The 20225-nt window shown below is 36.7% G+C and overlaps 2 protein-coding genes across 2 annotated transcripts; both read left to right on the plus strand.

Moving 5' to 3' along the window:
- Positions 1 to 251: 251 nt before the first annotated feature.
- On the plus strand, positions 252 to 3864 carry LOC110460112 (ATP-dependent DNA helicase pfh1-like). The gene is made up of 4 exons (XM_021512837.1): positions 252 to 283; positions 2131 to 2455; positions 2837 to 2965; positions 3691 to 3864. The coding sequence occupies exons 1-4, from the start codon at positions 252 to 254 to the stop codon at positions 3862 to 3864; spliced, it is 660 nt and encodes a 219-aa protein (XP_021368512.1).
- On the plus strand, positions 1894 to 6868 carry LOC110460113. Its single transcript, XM_021512838.1, has 5 exons — positions 1894 to 2455; positions 2837 to 2965; positions 3691 to 3924; positions 4288 to 5892; positions 6810 to 6868. The coding sequence occupies exons 3-5, from the start codon at positions 3873 to 3875 to the stop codon at positions 6866 to 6868; spliced, it is 1716 nt and encodes a 571-aa protein (XP_021368513.1). The 5' UTR covers positions 1894 to 2455; positions 2837 to 2965; positions 3691 to 3872.
- Positions 6869 to 20225: the final 13357 nt, after the last annotated feature.

The following is a 20225-nucleotide window of genomic DNA, read 5'->3' on the forward strand; positions in this document are numbered from 1 at the left end:
CAGGTAATTATTGTAATATGTTTTCTACTCGAAATTAAATATAAACCAACAATAGTAGGTACTTTTAACTTTTTTTAAAAATAACTGCACATTCAATTTAATTAACAAATGTACATTAGAGTTGTGTATCATTCTATTTAGAAACATTATTAATCAGGGGCAGATAACTCTAATACCCGTTTAGTTCCGTTGCGGGAAATTCAAATTTCAAAGTATCGGGAAGATTTTAAAACATTTCAGAAGCCGTCAACATGAGTGACAAGCATCTTGATGTTGCCTTGTGGTATGTTTTTAACTGAAAAGTAGAATTANAAGATCAGACACATGAATAATAAATGCGAGTTAGTTTAATTTGTATGTGAGAAAATAACAGGCACATGTTTTTTGGAGGGAAATCTGTCAATGCTTTTTGCAGGGAAACTGTCAATGCTTATCAGGCCCATTACACTGCCGATTGAGCTATATAGTTGTAAAGACCTATACCATTTGTTTGTTTGTTTGCTTGAGTGGTTTTACGTCCGCTTTACTACCATAGGAGCCTGAAGTTCTGTCAAAAATTAATAATAACAGTAATACAAAAATACTATAATATGCTAGGTATTTTTTTCTATTTCTGTTTAATATTATTAATTTTTGAAAGAACTTCAGGCTCCTGTGTTTACTACCTAGTAATTTGGTAAATATAATCAAGCAGACGCCAATACCAGCTCCATCAACCCATCTGAAATAGGGTTTTAGAGCTATTTTGACATGATTTTCGTTCTAAAAGACAAAAAAAAATCGTTTGCATTTAAAATATCATTTTAACACTACCTGAACTGAAAAAAGCATAAAAATATATGTAATTTTACATTTGTGAAAATAAATTATACTTTTTACTGTATGCTTTTCGAAGTGAAGTATGAAATCTTTGGAAATATACAGGTAGGTCTTTACAGCTATATACATTGTAGCGCAATACGCATAGTGTACTGTACCTGGTTNAGTTGGGCTAGTAATAAGACTTTGAGATGTTCTGGTGTTGTTTCTGATGAAGATATGTTTTCAATAATTTTCACCATGTCATTATGATCAGGTTCAGAGAGGTTGATACATGTCATATTGGATTCATCCAAGTCATTCTGTTCATGTCCATTTTTGTTTAAATTATTAGGATCACTTGGAGTGACTTTTGCCTTTTTATCGGTTTTGGAATCATTCATGTTGTTTTCCATCTTTTTCCGCTTTCTTGATCTACTAATAACTTCATAATTTATGCATCTTTCACAGTGTTCATTTTTTGCACACAATGGTAAAATCACTCTGCATGACTTTGACCTGTAGATGGTTTTCATGGAGTTTTCATCATGAACATAGCTCCAAGTTTCCTTTATGACATCACAGGGGCGTTGTTCACTGATGTATGATCCTTGGCACATAGACACAGTTTGGGCAAGTAAAACAAAACCATTAATAGTTTCCTGGTCAAAATTCAAACGATAGCCCATGCTGAAAACTTTATTACGTATAGTAATTTTTGCAGTTTCTCCTAAAGAAAGAATACAATACTGCAGGCTTCCATTTATAATGGTGTTAAAGGGACACTTGACTTCCACAAAGTTATTGTTTGTTTGAGACATTTCACAAAAATCTGGTAAAACCACTTTTTCAACACTTCTTGGACGCTCCATTATAGATGTGAAAATAATGTGTCGTTTTCCTTTCTCGTACAAAAATGTTGACTTCACATCAAAGATGACTTGAACTAGTCTTGATAGCAGTACTTGAGTTGGTGGACAGACGTTGTTATCTCTGTAGAATTGCGTACACACATCATACATCCGATTCAGCCGCACAAACTTTTTGCTGTCATCTGTTCGTTGGAAGTGAATTGCCAACCTGTAGAGAAAATAATTTATAATATGTATAATAAATTCAAACAGCATACTTTCGAGTTTCGATGAAGGCCGGAATAATAATTGGTAAAAAAGTATTCTGTTAATGGCACATTTTGTTTGTTTTATATCACATTTTCTTCTGATAAATGACATATGATATTAAGAGGAATGTATTGTTATATGATAGAGATCGAATTCAGGAGAAATTCACAAAATTTGGATATCTAATGTTTTGTTTATATTTGTGTTATAGGAAGATTTTACAAGAGATTATCCAAAAAGAAGACAGCAAAAATGTTGCTGTAACTGCAACAACGGGAATGGCCAGTCTCCATCTAGGATCCAATGCAACAACCTTACACCACTGGGCCGGGATTTTAGATGGGAGACACTCCATTGAAAAACTTCAAGAGTTATTTGACAATGACGACAGCTACTCAGAAGCCAAAAAACGGATACAGATCACCAAATGCTTAATCATTGATGAAATAAGCATGTTGTCAGCCAAAATTTTCAACATGGTGGAGTCTGTATGTCGGCTTGTTAAGAAAAATAATCAAGCCTTCGGGGGTATTCAGGTAATTATTTCTCTAGCAAAAATGAGCCATGACTGGTAATTTGTTTGTCAAAATCATGTCTACAAATATTACCAATATGCATTTTTGTCCCGCCATCATCAAATCTCCCTCTATGTGTGGTCTGTCTGTCCATTCATACTTAAACAACTATTGTGATGAATTGTTACAATAATACATTATTTTAATACTGTTGACATAACTCCATCCAACAGATAAGCGATAATATCAAATTTACATAGTACTAATGATTAATTTACAATGGTGGGCTCAAAGGTCCTTCCTGTATGTTTTATTATCAAATTTGTAAATAACCCCTTAATGAAAGCAACTTTTTAATATTTTGTTTCAATATTGTAATTTTTCATTTATAATATTTTTCAGGTTTTAGTGTCTGGGGATTTTAAGCAACTTCCTCCTGTTCCAAACTACAGATTAGGGGATGAAGGGAAATACTGTTTCGAAAGTGAGATTTTCCAGCAAACATTTCATCATCATATTAACTTACCCAAGGTATGTGTAATTTTGTTATACATTTTTACTTCACCAAAGCCCAAGTGAGCTTTTGCAATCTATTGCCATCCATCATCTGTCTGAAACTTTATTTTAACCATTTCTCCTCAAAAACTATGAAGCCAACTTCAACCAAATTTTGTAGGAAGTATCAATCTATAAAAATCTTTTCACACATCAGCTATCTGAGGATTCTTGAATTTGTTATATAGCATATACATGTACTACAAAACTGAAAACTTGCAAAGAAAACCCCCCAAAAAGGTCTTATTGGAAACAAATGACCTTGAACCATATTTTAAGGTCATGGGGTCATATCTTGTGAAATACTCAAACAAAAATGCCTAGTCATTATATTTCGCATTTTGGCAATATTATATATGGCAAATAGCTTGGTTTGATATAGTGCTATATTTCTTCTTCTTTTTTAAGAAATAAGCCTTGAACCATATTCAATGCCACAGTATTCCATTTTATTGATACACCCAACAACCTCTTCTGAGAGCAGCTAAGGACATTAATTGATTAGTTTATGAGTGGAAGGTAGCCAGGTTGCATGGCAGGCCGCTTCTCTTAAATTAATACATGGAAAATGATCCCTGTAATGCATGTTATAGTGACGAAGCATGCAAGTATGTACATGTATTTACAAGGTAAATGTTAAAGCTAATGGCTTCTTAGCTTGCATAGATGATTTTGTAATTCCTTTGTTCATTTGTTCACAGGTAATGAGACAACATGAGGAAGACTTAATCAAAGCTGTAAATGAGTTATGTAACGGTTCTCCATCAGCTGAAACACTGCAGCTGATGAAAAGTCTTGACAGACCCCTGGACCCTGGTGATGATCATACAGAAATTGTGAGCTTTTTGGAACAAACTTTGATGCCAGCTTTGTGAACCAAGAAATGTTGGAGGATATGGAAGGAGAAATGCATGTGTTCAAAGCCAAAGATGAAGGTTTGTACTTAATTACCAGTACCTTCCTGGGGTGAAGTTTCTCAAATTATTGATCTTCAAATATCAAATAATAGTTTGAAGTGGATAACCATGTGAAAAGTTTTGAACATTTTGTAAAACATCTATAAAGGTCTAAAGTATTTAAATGTGTTTTTTAGCAACAATAGTAAGCTGGAATATAGTGATTATTGAAAAAAATAAAGACAAAGGGCTAATTTGAACATCCTTAGCCTATTTGTTTTTACCTCCAGTTATATGTGTTCAGGTGACAGATACAGGTCCCCTGGGTCTCTTGTTTAAGTTTTGTTGATTTCATTTTTTCCTGATCATTTTATATTCATGTATATATATGTATTCTTTCAGGTTATCTGAAGCTTTTACGAGGAAATGCGGTTCCTAAAACACTGACTGTAAAGATATGTGCTCCAGTCATTCTTTTGAAAAATATTGGAAACGGTCTATTCAATGGAATGAGAGGAAAAGTCCACAGTATATCGAAGGAAAATCTACCTATTATTGATTTCCATGGACGAATGATCACAGTGAGTCCTGTAAGATTTGATGTTTTTGATGCACAACAGCAAAAATCGTTGGCGTCGCGAAGACAAATTCCACTCATGCTGGCATTTGCGTTGACAGTTCATAGAGCCCAAGGTCAGACAATAGAAAAACTTGAAATTGACTGTTATTCTTTTTTTGCACCGGGACAGATGGGTGTTGCTGTTGGCAGAGCTAGAAACAAAACTGGGTTGTGTATCAGGAACTTTAACAAAAAAGCAGCCAACCTCAAACATCCTCAGTGTGTTTATGACTTTTACGATAATGTAGAACAATTCCAAAACCGCGTAGATGACTGTTGTTGGGCTGATATTGTGTGTGAGGATCTATTACCTCTGGACACTGAACCCAGCTCGTCACAGACCTATGAGACTGATCCAGAGGAACCAGGTCCATCTGAGTTACCTGCAGAAGCAACACCAAAATCAACAGTTGAATCCCCATTTAGCCTGGAAGAGTTTTTCCTTCACAACAAAGATGCTAAATTCACGTACAATATTCAATCAGATGTAATCAAGAAATTAAAAGGTCACATGAACTGGATTTATGAAATAATTACTGACATCTTAAAAGAAAGTCCAAAAACAAGACAGAAGTGGACCACAGCTTTCGATCAACTGAACAATTTCTTAGTGAGTGACAACCACATCACCAGCATCAAAACACTCTTTTCTGTGGACACAATTACAAAAGAAAACAACAAGCTCTCTTCCAAACTGGCTTTCTGGCTCATGGACAAACTAATTGAAAATGAGGCCAAAAAAGTGCAACAAACACAGGAAGAGGAACTGCATCAGGAGACCCCACCTCCTCAACTTTCACAAGCTGCCAAAGGAAAAATTAGATATATTGCTGGTGCATGTGTTAACAAAATTGGGACAAGGCTGCAAAAGTCGGTTGTATCAAAACTAAGTCAATGCACAGCCAAGAGCAAAATAAGTAGGAAATTGGACTACAGGAAACAACGAATGCTGAAAACCTTCAGAATAAATGAGAGTGAAGTTGACGATTCAGAACCCAGCATGGCAGAGATAGATTTCAAACAAGGGTTGTCACATGGATTATATGTTGTCAGTGATGATGTGTTTAATTTCTTCATTAAACTCCATGATGTGGTGCAAAGCACAATAACCGTGGCTCAATTTCATCTGCATTTTGACAACATTCACCTGAATTGTAGGTCTGCAGTTGATGCCAGTGACCTTCTTCTCGACAAATGGATAGATTTGTTTGGGGAAATCGATGACACACAAATGGAAGATGAAATATTCTTGAATTTAGTTATGGAGCTGTACAAAGACATTACAGAATATTTCTTGAAAGTGTCCATAGCAGAGGCCTTGAAAAACTTTAAAGCAACTGTGCCAAGGAAGAAAAAACAAGCGTTTAGGGTCAAACTCACTGCTCTTGGCGAGAAAAAAAATCCCAAAAAACAAAAACTTGAGGAAATAAATACAGAACAGGCATCATACATTTGTCATTTATGTAATGAAATTTGTGACTGGGATCCGGCAGAGATTGGGGATGAGAGCATTGCCTGTGACACGTGCAATTGCTGGTGTCACTATAAATGTGTTGACATTGAAGGAACTGAAACTTTCTTGAAAAGAAAAAATGCTAAGTGGTATTGTCCAAACTGCTTTAAGGGGAAAGGCAAGGGAAAAGGCAGGGGGAAAAAAAGTAAAAAGAATTAAGTGTAAGAAATACATGTCATTTATATTTCTTTGTTTTTTTTGTAAACTCATAGATTCTACTGTGTCCAGTTTAGGTCAAAGGTTGAATGAAAATCACAGTTATGGGCTAAACAAGAATGGGGGTCCATGCATGATTGAATATAAATTTGTATTAAGATTTTGTATTGATGCGACATTGGTTGTAGTTGAGTATTGGCTCTACATATATGTCTTTTCTGGGTTTTTTTTGTTACAAATACACCAGTCATAAAAGGATCACAAATGATATTTTATGCTTGATGAGATTATCAGGTTGTTCAACTGCCTAACATAACTATAAACTATGTCAGATTTGGTTGAATATGTATCTACCACATATAACCCCTTCCTGTCTTTATTTTAATATATTCTGTAAAATATAGTGTACTCTTTCTTTTTGATTTTTTTTTCACTGAGCAGTGGGCACTGTAACTCCATAGGAGTCAAATATAATGTTTATAATATTAACAAGAGTAACAAATAGAAATATCAGAAATGTAAAGTACTCCAGTCACAGAACTGATCTGCTAAATAAATTATTGACTGAAAAACGCTATGTTTTCTCGTTTTTTTTAAAAACTGTTTCCCATTTCATGGTCTAATTCTACTTTTCAGTTAAAAACATACCACAAGGCAACATCAAGATGCTTGTCACTCATGTTGACGGCTTCTGAAATGTTTTAAAATCTTCCCGATACTTTGAAATTTGAATTTCCCGCAACGGAACTAAACGGGTATTAGAGTTATCTGCCCCTGATTAATAATGTTTCTAAATAGAATGATACACAACTCTAATGTACATTTGTTAATTAAATTGAATGTGCAGTTATTTTTAAAAAAAGTTAAAAGTACCTACTATTGTTGGTTTATATTTAATTTCGAGTAGAAAACATATTACAATAATTACCTGTATATTCACTCCGTACGACCGGAAACGGATTCACCGCATGGATTCCGTGTCAGTGGGCGCTGAAAGGAGAATTCTAAAAAACGGGCTATGTAACAGGTCAGCAAGCATGTTGTTCCACAAAACGATCTGTAGTGTACATTAGTAGTCATCCTAGACTGCATAGGAGTTTTGGTTTCTGTGGAATTTTTCAGTTATGGGCGAGAAAACTTCGTTGAAAACGAAGAGGGGTAAATCTGCCGTTGCACTCCTGTCTATTTTTTAAGCATATTAGGGGTATTTTTTTTGTATTACTATTATTATTCATTATTGACAGAACTTCAGGCTCCTATGGATAGACGTAAGAAGGAGAATTTATATTGCTTGGTGATTGTTTAAAAAGTGTAGTTTGGTATACGACTAAAAAGGGTTTAACAATTGTGGTTTTACAATTAGTCAGGTATATATAGACACTTTTGGTGAACATGGAGACTAATAAATACTCCAGTGAGTCGGATATTACTAAATCTGTTTGGGAGGAAGAGTTTGTAGAGACTGTAGTACAAACACCTTCAGATAGATTTACATCAACACCAAAGAGGGCTCCAGAAAATGATTTAGAGCCATTTATCCTCAGTCAAGATATCATATCGTTTCCTAAGCGTAAAGGTGTGGGTAGTAGGGAGGTAGTTACCTTAGAATCGCCACCCAGCTCAGAAACAGAGGAAGATGAAAATACAGAGGATGAAATAAAAAGGGTGGTAGTAAGAAGAAGGTTAAGACAGTCTGCTGTACATTTTACCCCTAAAACTATGAAAGTTAAGACAGGAAAAAGGGGAGGATGTTAAACCCGCGATTAAACAGAAAGTTTATAGTACTGAGAGGGAAAGGTCAGAACAGTATGAGGGGGATACTGAGGATAATGAACCACATTTGGTTAGACATAAAAATAGGAGACAGGTCAGACGTAAGGTGTCGGGGGCAGCACCTGCCTCACACACCATCCCACAAATTTCAAGTATCAATGATAGCCACAGGGAGTTAGATGGACAGATTACTGACACTCCTCAGAGCATAAACGTTCTATCTAATCAAAATTTGTCAGGATTGAGGGTGCATAGAAGAGAAAAACATCCAGATACATTTAACGGTACTAGCAGTGACTGGCAAGACTATCTTGTTCACTTTAAACAGGTAGCTGCCTGGAATGCTTGGACGGACACAGAAAAATCCCAACAATTAAGTATGAGTTTAAGGGACACAGCCCAAAAGCTGTTAAGCAATCTAACGGTAGGGCAGTTATCTGATTATAACTCAATTAGACAATGTCTCACTTAGAGATTCAATTCTAAGGAAATGAGTGTGGCACATAGGTGTACAATGAGGGAACAAAAGCAGAGTAAAGGCGAGTCAGCTCCAGACTTTGGGTATTCTCTACGAAGAACATCATTACTAGCTTACCCAGGTTTACCCTGTCATTACCTAGAGTGTCAAGTAACAGATCAGTTCATAAACGGTCTAAATAACTTTGAGATGAAAAAGAAGGTAGCATTTAGCCATCCTTAAACACCAGAAGAGGCTATTTCCTCCGCTGTAGAGTACGAGGCTGTAGCAGGGAGTAGTCCACAGAAACACGTGGAAACCTCTGAAAAAGTCTGTTCCATAACCCAATCTGATAGCTAAGGGAGTCAGATATTAACAATAGAGCAAATAAGTAAGCTACTGGACAACAAGTTAGCGGAACCTAGAAAAGGAAGGAAAGATAGTAAAAACAGGACTTCAGACAAAAAGGGGGCTTGTTTGTTTTTTAAAGAAGAGGATCATTATATGAGGGAATGTACCAGACTTAATAATTTAAGGGACTTAGAAGAAAAACTAAGTAGGTCAGAAAACTAAAGAAGGCTAGGGTTGTGGCCGAGATACCAGTCTATCAGGATACAATACACACAATATGTATATCTAGGCCTAAAACAGAGTTAAACAAAGGGGAGAAAACCCAGTTTCGACTAAGTTCACATAATGTATCTTCAGGCATAGGTTATCTGTATACAGATGTGCAGGTGCACAATGTAACGTGTAGGATGCTGGTAGATACTGGGTCTCCTGTTTCTGTTCTCTCCTATAGGGAGTTTGTAAAATTGGGATTAGACCAACAGTCGCTACAGGGATTTGGACCAAATCTCATAACAGCAAATGGAAACCAACTTGATGTTAAGGGATATATTCCTTAAGTTTTTGAAATGGGACCATATAAGTTTGAACAAACCTTTGTAGTGTCAGCTGTAGATAACCTATCAGGTTTACTAGGGATTGATTTCTTAGTGAAATATGAGAGTGAAATTCAGCTTCAAAACGAAATCTTAGTAACCTCTCAGAAAAAAGTTCAGTTAAGCAGAAAGATACATAACAGTCAGTGTTAAGGTAATACTCTCTGTTATTGACATAGCACCATCAGGAGGTGTTTGTACAGATCCAGATGCGGTAATTAGTACTGTGGATACGGTAACTAATGTTGAGAGTTTGAAATACACAGAGTTAGGTGAGCATCCTGAAAATAAACTCCCAAACAACTTTAAAATTCAAATAGACTATAGTCAAAGTTTTGAGGGAGAACATGACTTGAAGGATGTCTCGTTATTGGAAAAAAATTCACGTGAGGATACTAGCCTAATTACGATAAAACACCACCATGCTACGCTCATCCAACTAATGATAGTCATGCTTTTGACAGGACTGATAGCGATGACTATAATTGGTACCGTTATGTCTGATCCGTTACGCTACAAAATACTAGTAGATGTGCTTGTGTTCGACACTGATGTTGATACTAGATAGGAAGGGACATTGTCAGACAGATAGAGTAGCTATAGGTAGACCCAGGGTTTGGTATCCTCCGTAACTATACAGGTGGTACGGGTATGTTTGTGTTCGACACTGATGTTGATACTAGATAGGAAGGGACATTGTCAGACAGATAGAGTATCTAAAGGTAGACCCAGGGTTTGGTATCCTCAGTAACTATACAGGTGGTACGGGTATGCTATGTAGACCTCCTCATGACAGGTTGACTGGGAAGTTACATGAAGTGTAAAATTAGTTGTACATAGGTAGTTGATTTTTAAAACTAACTAGTGGGAGACTTTACAATAAATAAGTACGAACGTAGAGTGTCTAGATTTTAGTTTAGATAAAATACAGGACATGGGTGGGGGTACTGAAAACAGTGAGAACGACAGTTACCAGTCGTCAGGACTGAATTCTCCGAGATAGCAACGTTGACTGTGACCAGTCGATTCTATCTACATCCGCTAGATAGACAGCAGAATACATAGAAACTAGATTATGATGGTTATTCAATATCATGGAAGTGATCTTCTAAGGACTATTAGTACAGTTATGTGTTAGTCTAAGGGAGATAACCTACTTCATAATTACTATCGGTTTTATGTTTGTAAAGAAACCGGATTCAACAGTTTAAAGGGGTTCGACGATTTACAGGAACGGGCAGGAACGGGCAGGAACGCGCAAAAACGGGCAGAAACGTGCAGGAACGGGCAGGAACGGGCAGAAATCTATTAATTATTATATACATTAATGAATATAAAAAATAGAACAAAAGACAGAGATAGCGTCTCATTAATGAATATATATACTAGATACATTTAAGTATCATTATCGGGTATAAGATATATTTGATAAAAGGATTGCAATTACAAGATCGGGGCAGGTTCGGACTTATTTATATATATTTATTGTATATATTTAATTATCCTTATCGGGTATAAGGTATATTTGATAAAAAAAAGTATATGCAATTACATGATCGGGGCAGAATCGGACTAAATTGTATATATATATATATATTTATATTATTATATTGTTTTATCGGGTATAAGATATATATATTAGATATGTTTAAGTATCATTATCGGGTATAAGATATATTTGATAAAAGGATTGCAATTTCATGATCGGGGCAGAATCGGACTAAATTATATAAATACATTTATGTCGATATTACTTATGATACCTACATTTGTAGTATCATATATTTTGTATCGGGTATAAGATATATTTGATAAAAGAATTGCAAGGAATTAGGAGTATTGAATTGATATGGATCGGGCAGGAACGGGCGACAATTTACAGGAACGGACAGAAACGGGCGACGATTTACAGGAACGGACAGAAACGGGGCAGGATCGGACTTATTTATATATATTTATTGTATATATTTGATTATCCTTATCGGGTATAAGGTATATTTGATAAAAGGATTGCAATTACATGATCGAGGCAGAATCGGACTAAATTATATATATACATTTATGTCGATATTATACTTATGATACCTACATTTATAGTATCATATATTTGTTATCGGGTATAAGATATATTCGATAAAAGACTTGCAAGGAATTAAGAGTATTGTATTGATATGGATCGGACAGGAACGGGCGACACTTTACAGGAACGGACAGAAACGGGCGACGATTTACAGGAACGGACAGAAACGGGGCAGGATCGGACTTATTTATATTTATATAGTCATTGTATATATTTAATGTATCCTTATCGGGTATAAGGTATATTTGATAAAAAAAAATGCAATTACATGATCGGGGCAGAATCGCACTAAACTATATATATATATATATACATACATACAAATGTACATACATACACAGTATAGATACCTAGTATACCTAACGTAAATACATCAACATGGTAACGGAGGATCACTGGTGTTAGGTAGCTGTAAGTACAATGAATCAGAATAGCACGTTTTTGTTTAAAATCATATTTCATAGCTATGAAAGTCATTTTATAACTGATAGCAAAACAAACACTGCATGGAGATAATATACGACTGTAGTATAAATGGAAACTGTACTGTAGCGATGTACACTAAAGTCCGTGTGTACTGCAGACCAGAAGGGCCTACTCGCTACATTGATATAACAATTTCATGTCATAGTCATTAGTCAAGTGTGCATATCATGGCCGAATGCAGTGAGGTCTCGTTCTCGTTCTCGTTCTCGTTTTATTAGATGGACGCGCTCATTACGATCTTTAACCAATATTTTTCCGTTGGTAGTTCAGGTCTGAGAGGCATAGCCATTTTTTTACAGCCTGTCGAGCGAGATAGGCGAGTTGGCTGCGGAGCTGTGTAAGATCTTCATTTACAGATATATGTTTAAAGTTCATTTTTTCTAAAGTTTTTGGCAGATTTCAGCAGGAGGAATTTGGTGTCAACCGAGCGAAGACGCGTGATGATTTGACGTGGCTGGGATTGGTTGGGACGAGGTTTCCCTACACGATGAGAACTTTCAACGTCGTCCGGACCCAGATTTATCCCACATGCGGCAGTAGCCTGAAGCACGGTATCAGTAATGTTTTCTCGATCCTTTTCAGGGAAACCTGGAAATCTTACTAATGACCGCCGGCCATATTGCTCAACCTCGTCAATTTGGTGTCTGAGTTTTTCATTTTCAGATTCGAGGGAATTCACACGATCAGTCAAAGGAGCAATATGATTTTGGTCGATAACGTTTATGTCTTCCATCATCAAGCTGCGCACAGCTTTGGCAATACGGTCTATATCAGAGTCGGGTATACTATTGCTCATGGGACTAGGCTGTATACATTGCTGAGGTACAATCCTCTGTGACGACAGTGCGTTCATCAGCAGTTGCTGCTGAAGCTGGTAAGCGATAATGATACTTAAACATATCTAATATAAATATATATCTTATACCCGATAAAAAATATAAATATATATATATATATATATATATGTGTGTGTGTGTGTGTGTGAGGGTGGCTGTGTATGTATGTATGTATGTATGTATGTTAGTATGTAGGTGATATGTATGTATGTATGTATGTACTTTAAAATGTCGAGTGAACTGGCCCCTGTCTCAAGGGTGATCTGCGAAACATTTCGATTTCATTTTCATTTTACATATGCCCTGCCGCGACACTGCTCTGAACATTTATTGCTATTGCCCATCCATGCATTTCGGGTCACTTGGCTTCATTTTCTGTCAACGCTCCTTTAAGTTTGCAATAGTACCGACTAGCTAATGGGTGTTAGTCATGTCTTGTTTCGCGAATCTCGTTTGGAGTATAAATTAAATCTCTTGAAACGTCTTTTCTTTTGTGTGAATCTATATCTTTTTAAACTTTATTATATTGAGGTAAACATCACTTTATTATTATACTGCGATATATGTCCTTATTCTAGATGTATGTACGGATGTATGTATATATTCTCCTAGCGTTCTCCTCCATTATCTTATGCCAAGTACATGTTTCTATCCTCCTGGTCCATCTATTGTTCATCATGTTCTCCAACCTTTTGACTACTTTACTTTTCATTTTTAGCACGACCCCTTCCCTTCACAACGTTCACCCTATTATAAATAGACGTTTCCTCAAATACTACACTGCATTATACTTTCCTACTCAAAACTCTGTTCGTCTTAGTACGAAATGGTTCACTATGCATCCTATCCGCATGCGATTTCTCATGTTTCTCCAAAGATTATCCTTTGTAACTTAAATGCCGATCTGCCCTAATTTGTATTGTATCCGGAGTAGGCCTTTTTTACAATCGTTGTTATTCTGTATTTTGTAACTATACATGTATGTGTGGAGCTATGCTTATTTGTGCTATTTATACTATATGTATTACCGCTATTGGTGAATGTCCTTCTTACTCCAATTAAGTTACAAACACTTTTTACTGATATGAATGTACCTAATGAAGTTAAAGGGGCATCACGGTGAAGTAACTTTATTTTTTGTCCTTTCTTCAAATATTACATAAACATATGAAGTGAGACTCCTTATGGAGCATAACGATCGGATTTGGCTGAAATAGATTCATAAAAATGATTAAATCTAAGATAATCATCGGTATTTCTACCTGTCTGACCAACGTTTTGTTCAGGGATTTCCCTCTACTAGCGCATGCGCATAGCACACCATTTCTTTGTAAACAAAATGACTGGCCGTGTGAAGTAAGCGAAAGAAAAGTGTTGTACCGTGTCAGCTACGAAACGAAAAGTTGCCAAATGGTCAAAAGATAGCGCAAGGAGTACGTTAAGGTATCGTTATTGCAGGTGGGCAGTATTCAAAGGAGAAAATAACTGCCGTAGCGGTTAGCCGGTTAAGCTGAAATGGAATCGACAGAAATGCTAGGGCTGTTTATGTTATGAATACATATCTAAACCTATTAAGCTCGCTAGTATCTTTGTCTGAGTTTGAACGCAGATGAACTTAGTTTAATATGTTAATGGGCATGTATTGGAGAGAGTTTAATTTGCGTTTCTATAATTATACAGTGGTTTATGCGAAAGGAAGGGATAAGTGACTGGTTAGTTTGATTTTTGCCATGAGGCCCTCCAAGGGATAACTGTTGTGATGGCCAACGGCGTATTTTATGGGTCACCGAGATACGTGTTATCCAAGTCCGTGGATTTACAAAATTTATAAAATTACCGGGTTCAATAAAATGGTATGATTCAATTATATTGCTGAATTAAACGATTATTTTTGTTTTTACATGCAAGATTTAAATTAGTACTAATATGAATAACCGGCCTCCCTTGCCGGTTAAGCTGAAATGGAATCGACAGAAATGCTAGGGCTGTTTATGTTATGAATACATATCTAAACCTATTAAGCTCGCTAGTATCTTTGTCTGAGTTTGAACGCAGATGAACTTAGTTTAATATGTTAATGGGCATGTATTGTAGAGAGTTTAATTTGTGTTTCTATAATTATACCGTGGTTTATGCGAAAGGAAGGGATAAGTGACTGGTTAGTTTGATTTTTGCCATGAGGCCCTCCAAGGGATAACTGTTGTGATGGCCCACGGCTTATTTTATGGGTCACCGAGATACGTGTTATCCAAGTCCGTGGATTTACAAAATTTATAATATTACCGGGTTCAATAAAATGGTATGATTTAATTATATTGCTGAATTAAACGATTATTTTTGTTTTTACATGCAAGATTTAAATTAGTACTAATATGAATAACCGGCCTCCCTTGCCGGTTAAGCTGAAATGGAATCGACAGAAATGCTAGGGCTGTTTATGTTATGAATACATATCTAAACCTATTAAGCTCGCTAGTATCTTTGTCTGAGTTTGAACGCAGATGAACTTAGTTTAATATGTTAATGGGCATGTATTGTAGAGAGTTTAATTTGTGTTTCTATAATTATACCGTGGTTTATGCGAAAGGAAGGGATAAGTGACTGGTTAGTTTGATTTTTGCCATGAGGCCCTCCAAGGGATAACTGTTGTGATGGCCCACGGCGTATTTTATGGGTCACCGAGATACGTGTTATCCAAGTCCGTGGATTTACAAAATTTATAATATTACCGGGTTCAATAAAATGGTATGATTGAATTATATTGCTGAATTAAACGATTATTTTTGTTTTTACATGCAAGATTTAAATTAGTACTAATATGAATAACCGGCCTCCCTTGCCGCGGCAATATATAAAAAAAATCAGAAAGGTTTGTCCCTTTGTGTAGGGAAGGTGTTTGGCCCCGTACCATCTGTACCGGCCACATTCCGGTACTAAATTCAATATATATTTAAATATATCCACTTTATGTTTATGCCTATTATCATTGTTGACATTTAATTGTAAATGGATGACGGGAGAAGGCTGTGATAAATTGTAAAAACGTGTGCCCCATCCCTTGTTTAACTTTATTGGCAACAAATTTATGTTTAAAAGCTATATACATTTAAATTATGAACATTGGCGAGTGTGCAATTTACTTCTAATGATGAATAATTACTGTTCAATAAGTTTGAATACGGACTCAGAAATCATATAACTTGGTTTCATAGTGCGGTAAGAAGTTGCAGTTGCCTGACGGCCCCTCTCTTGGGGCCCCTTTGAAAACCGTTTCATCTCGCTCGCATCTCTTGTGTACTATACTTAGTAAGGTGACGTTATCGGCGCTATTTTTAGCAGGGCTTTCCCGAACAATTCAAGTGGTCAAACTGGACATTTGGAACGGACTATGAATATGGGGATAGCGAGGTAACATAAGTGGAAGTGCATACAATGCATACATTCATTAAAAAAAACGCCTTTTCACGTGATGTCCCTTTAAGAGTGTTGTATCTCTCTCTACCAAGCTATGTATCACTTTGTTAATAATTAGATTTTTGCTCCTTCTCTCTGGTGATGTTGACAGTAACCCTGGGCCAAATGAGTCTGAATCAGATCTATCCTCGGTTTCATCATGTTCTTCTTATTTTTCAACTTTATTTAATGACGCCAACTATTCTTTTGTGCACCTGAATGTCCAAAGTTTGAAACAAAAACTTGATATCCTTTTTAGTGGACTACATAATATAACTATCCTGTCCTTTACCGAAACGTGGCTTAGTCCTGACGAGATAACTTCTGATTTTAACTTTCCTGGTTTTGCACCCCCTTATTGTTACTGCAGACCCAATAGGCAAGGAGGAGGAGTGGCAGTATATGTAAGCAATGAAATTTCCTCTAAACGTCGACCCGACCTAGAGTTACCCTCAGTCGAGTGTGTATGGTTGCAGCTAAATATTTCTGGAAGGTCCATTTTATATGGGACTATCTACAGGCCCCCCGATGCAACAGTTTCTTCCTGGGATCACATTGCCAATTCTATAGATCTTGCATTCAGTACCGGAATCTCTAATATAACTGTAACTGGTGACTTCAATGCAAATTTACTAAGTGACACTAATCACTGTCTACACCTACGTAATTTACTATATACTGTAAATCTTACACAAAGCGTTGTCAGTCCTACTTTCTTCACTGAATCGTTTTCCTCCCTTTTAGATATAATTTGCGCAAGTGATCCTTCTTTAGTAAACATGTGTCATGCCGGTGAACATTTCCTCGATCAGCCTATTAGAATTCATTGTCCCGTGTATGGCACTCTTAACATTTCAAAACCCCTAAAATCCAGTTTTAAACGTAAGGTATGGCTATATGACCTCGGCAACTTCGACGAATATCGTGACAGACTTTCTAAAGTTGACTGGGACAGCACTTTCGACATTAATAACATAGACAAAAGTACAGAGCAATTTACACGTTATTTACTTACAATTGCAAATGAGTGCATACCTAATAAAGATATAATTGTAAGAGCGAATGATGCTGCTTGGATGAATAGTGCAATTAGAAAATTGATTCGTAAACGTAAGTATATACACCGCAAAGCCAAACAGTCACAGAATACTGACGACCGGTCGAATTTTAGGAAAGCTCGTAACATGTGTATAAATGTCATTCGTAAATCCAAACGTGATTATTTTAACAAATTATGTACGAAGCTTAACCATACTTATACCAGTAGCAAAGAATGGTGGAAGATTGTTAATTGTCTTATGTCTAACTCAAGCAAAAAAAAACAAAACATATTCCTCCTATTTCCGATAACGGTAACTTTATACACGACGACTTAGACAAAGCCATTGCATTTTTTGGGAAAATCCTCTATTTGCCAATTCTATTCAAAACTTATCTCCGTTTTCATCGTCATTGCATCCGAAAATTTTTGCCACAATATTTTCACCTGTTAACCCTCTGCAACAAGGGCATATTTATCATGACAGCGAACAATACTACGCTATAGACTATATAAGGTAATTACGTGAGAAGGAGCGAATAAGGGTTTTATCTGTGAAGGGCGAACATTTTATTGGCGAAAGTTTTCCGTGTACAGTCGTGATGTAAAGTTTACCGTTACCAGTACGAAAGTATATTATATACTGGGAAAAATAAGCCCAGTGAAATATTCACCCTTTGTCGATAAAATCTTAAGTCCATGTGTGCCTAGTGTTAAAATCGCCCTTCAGTCGGAATTGCGATATATTGTATGTTATCAAGTAGAGGAGAAATCTCATTTAAAGCAATACAGCAACTAACCCCCTTTCTCGGACTTGGGGGCTGGGCCACGAAGGGGCAAGTTTGTCATATTGCTTCAAAGCCTACTCCGAAGGAACTAAGAGATGGACATCAACCATATTTGGTTGTAAGCATTCGCAAAAGATGGGGATTCAAAATAGTACAAATGTAGGGACTGACCACCCTCGGGAGGGGGGCAATCGGAACAACTCCGCATTCATTTGTGCTCGACCCCCTGTTTTTTAAGCCCAACAATGTCTTCAGTAGATGTCACCAATCATTACTAGCTGTGAAATAGTTAAAGAAAGAACAGAAGACGTTTTATGATGACACAAGTGCAAATATTACCGAAAATGAAACGGTGTAAAAAGTTAAATGACGACTCATCAGATACCTTCAGCGAAGTCATTTTCGCTCAGTCATTAAAGTGATCGATAAATAAACTGAAATAAAGTCTAATGTCTAAGTAAATTTTCTCATCACCTTGACTAGCCCTCCTTAACTTGATAAATTTGACTGTTATTTGTGCCTGCTCTGGTTCGTTGTATCGGGATAGCAGTGTGTAGTTTCTGGACCACAAAATGGAAACGGTTGAGATTCCATCCTATAACCATTGGTACATTTGCTTTGCACGGAATAGAGATATGCAAACAGGACTGACCTCAGGTTCCGCCCCCGCTCACTGGGTCTCGGATCAAGGAGTCATAGAATGGAAATGGTTTAGAACCCCATCCCATGACCCTTTTTGCCTTTGCTGAGCATGCAGCTTTGGATACAAATATGCATGTACTACCAGAATTGGCCTCTTTGACTTGCCCTATCGATGGGATCTCATTTATTTACTACTTTTGATAAGAACATTTTTGCAGATTGGCCTCACTGCTGGTAACTTTGTCTGAGGGTCACGATTTTTCCTTCCATAACTGGTGTAGGTTTTATCACTTAGTATTTTTGGGGTAATTTGTAGGTGTTAAATAGCATCAGCAGGTAGCATCACACTTAGCATGTTATGGGAGAAAAAGAATATCAAATTTGTGATGATAGATTATCATGTATGCATTGTTATACTTAGACTTAAATTACAACTATTTCTTGTAGGGTAACGACCTATTCTACGGGACTATCAAAACATTTAACAGAAATGATTGTTAGAGGATTGATTTTCTTACCGCAGCATGAACGCAGTTGGTAACGAACACATTCTTCATAAAAAATAATCTTGTTGCCAACTGCGTTCATGCTGCCATATACAAGTACGCCGTCATGAATATAATTATAATAATTAACAGTCGAAACTGACTACGTTGGGGTTTATTTCTTTTCAATTAAGATCCTTGTACCACTGCCAAAAATAGAAACTAAGTACTCGAAACTGTTTTCTCCGGTAGGACTATAGCATTGATTAATCATTTCTGAAAAGAAAATATCGTACTTTGCGTGACTTTTATGAGAAGTAATACAGATGACATGTTCTGAGTGTAAAAATACAGCCTGGCTAGACCGGGGTTCAAACCCTGGACCTCAGATTATACCGGGTCCGAAGGACCAAGGTGAGCTTATGCCATACCGTGCCGTCCGTCCGTCGTCCGTCCGTGCATCAACATATTTTTTAAACGACTTCTTGTTAACCACTGATTGGAATTCAACTTAATTTGACTGATGGTGGGGATTCAAAATTGTACAAATGGTTGGGCTGAGGGGCGGGGCAAAAAGGGGTCAATTTGGCTATATTGCTTTAAGCGACTTCTCTTGAACTAAGGGATGGATATCAACCATATTTGACTGGAAGCATCCCTAGGTGGTGGTGATTCAGAATTGTACAAATGGTGGGGCTTACCCCCCAGGGGGGCTGAGGGCTGGGGCCAAAAGGGGACAATTCGGCTATATTGCTATAAACGACCTCTGTAGATCTATGCCATGGATATTGATCATATTTGGTCGGAAGCATTCATGGGAGGCAAGGATTCAAATTGTACAAATGGTGGGGCTGAAACAGTTGAGATCCCCACCCTATAACCATAGATACAATTGCTGAGTGTAAAGAAATGAATGCACATATGCTTCCAGGATGGCCTTGGGGTCTACCCCACCCTTGCAGACTTAATCCTTGGGTCATAACTTTGAAACGGTTGAGATCCCCACCTTAACACTATAAATACAAATGCTTGGCAAAAAGAGACGAATGCAGTCATGATATTAGAATTG

This window comes from Mizuhopecten yessoensis, unplaced genomic scaffold, assembly GCF_002113885.1.
Source record: "Mizuhopecten yessoensis strain PY_sf001 unplaced genomic scaffold, ASM211388v2 scaffold10323, whole genome shotgun sequence".
NCBI lineage: Eukaryota > Metazoa > Mollusca > Bivalvia > Pectinida > Pectinidae > Mizuhopecten > Mizuhopecten yessoensis.

What these genes read in the sequence shown, in the direction of transcription:
- LOC110460112 (XM_021512837.1), top strand. Translation starts at nt 252, where the DNA reads ATGAGTGACAAGCATCTTGATGTTGCCTTGTG. An exon ending in CATCTTGATGTTGCCTTGTG is followed by an intron (nt 284 to 2,130) that starts GTATGTTTTTAA and finishes TTTGTGTTATAG; the next exon opens with GAAGATTTTACAAGAGATTA. An exon ending in AAGCCTTCGGGGGTATTCAG is followed by an intron (nt 2,456 to 2,836) that starts GTAATTATTTCT and finishes AATATTTTTCAG; the next exon opens with GTTTTAGTGTCTGGGGATTT.
- LOC110460113 (XM_021512838.1), top strand. Translation starts at nt 3,873, where the DNA reads ATGTTGGAGGATATGGAAGGAGAAATGCATGTGTTCAAAGCCAAAGAT. An exon ending in GTTCAAAGCCAAAGATGAAG is followed by an intron (nt 3,925 to 4,287) that starts GTTTGTACTTAA and finishes GTATTCTTTCAG; the next exon opens with GTTATCTGAAGCTTTTACGA. An exon ending in GGTCAAACTCACTGCTCTTG is followed by an intron (nt 5,893 to 6,809) that starts GCGAGAAAAAAA and finishes TCTACTTTTCAG; the next exon opens with TTAAAAACATACCACAAGGC.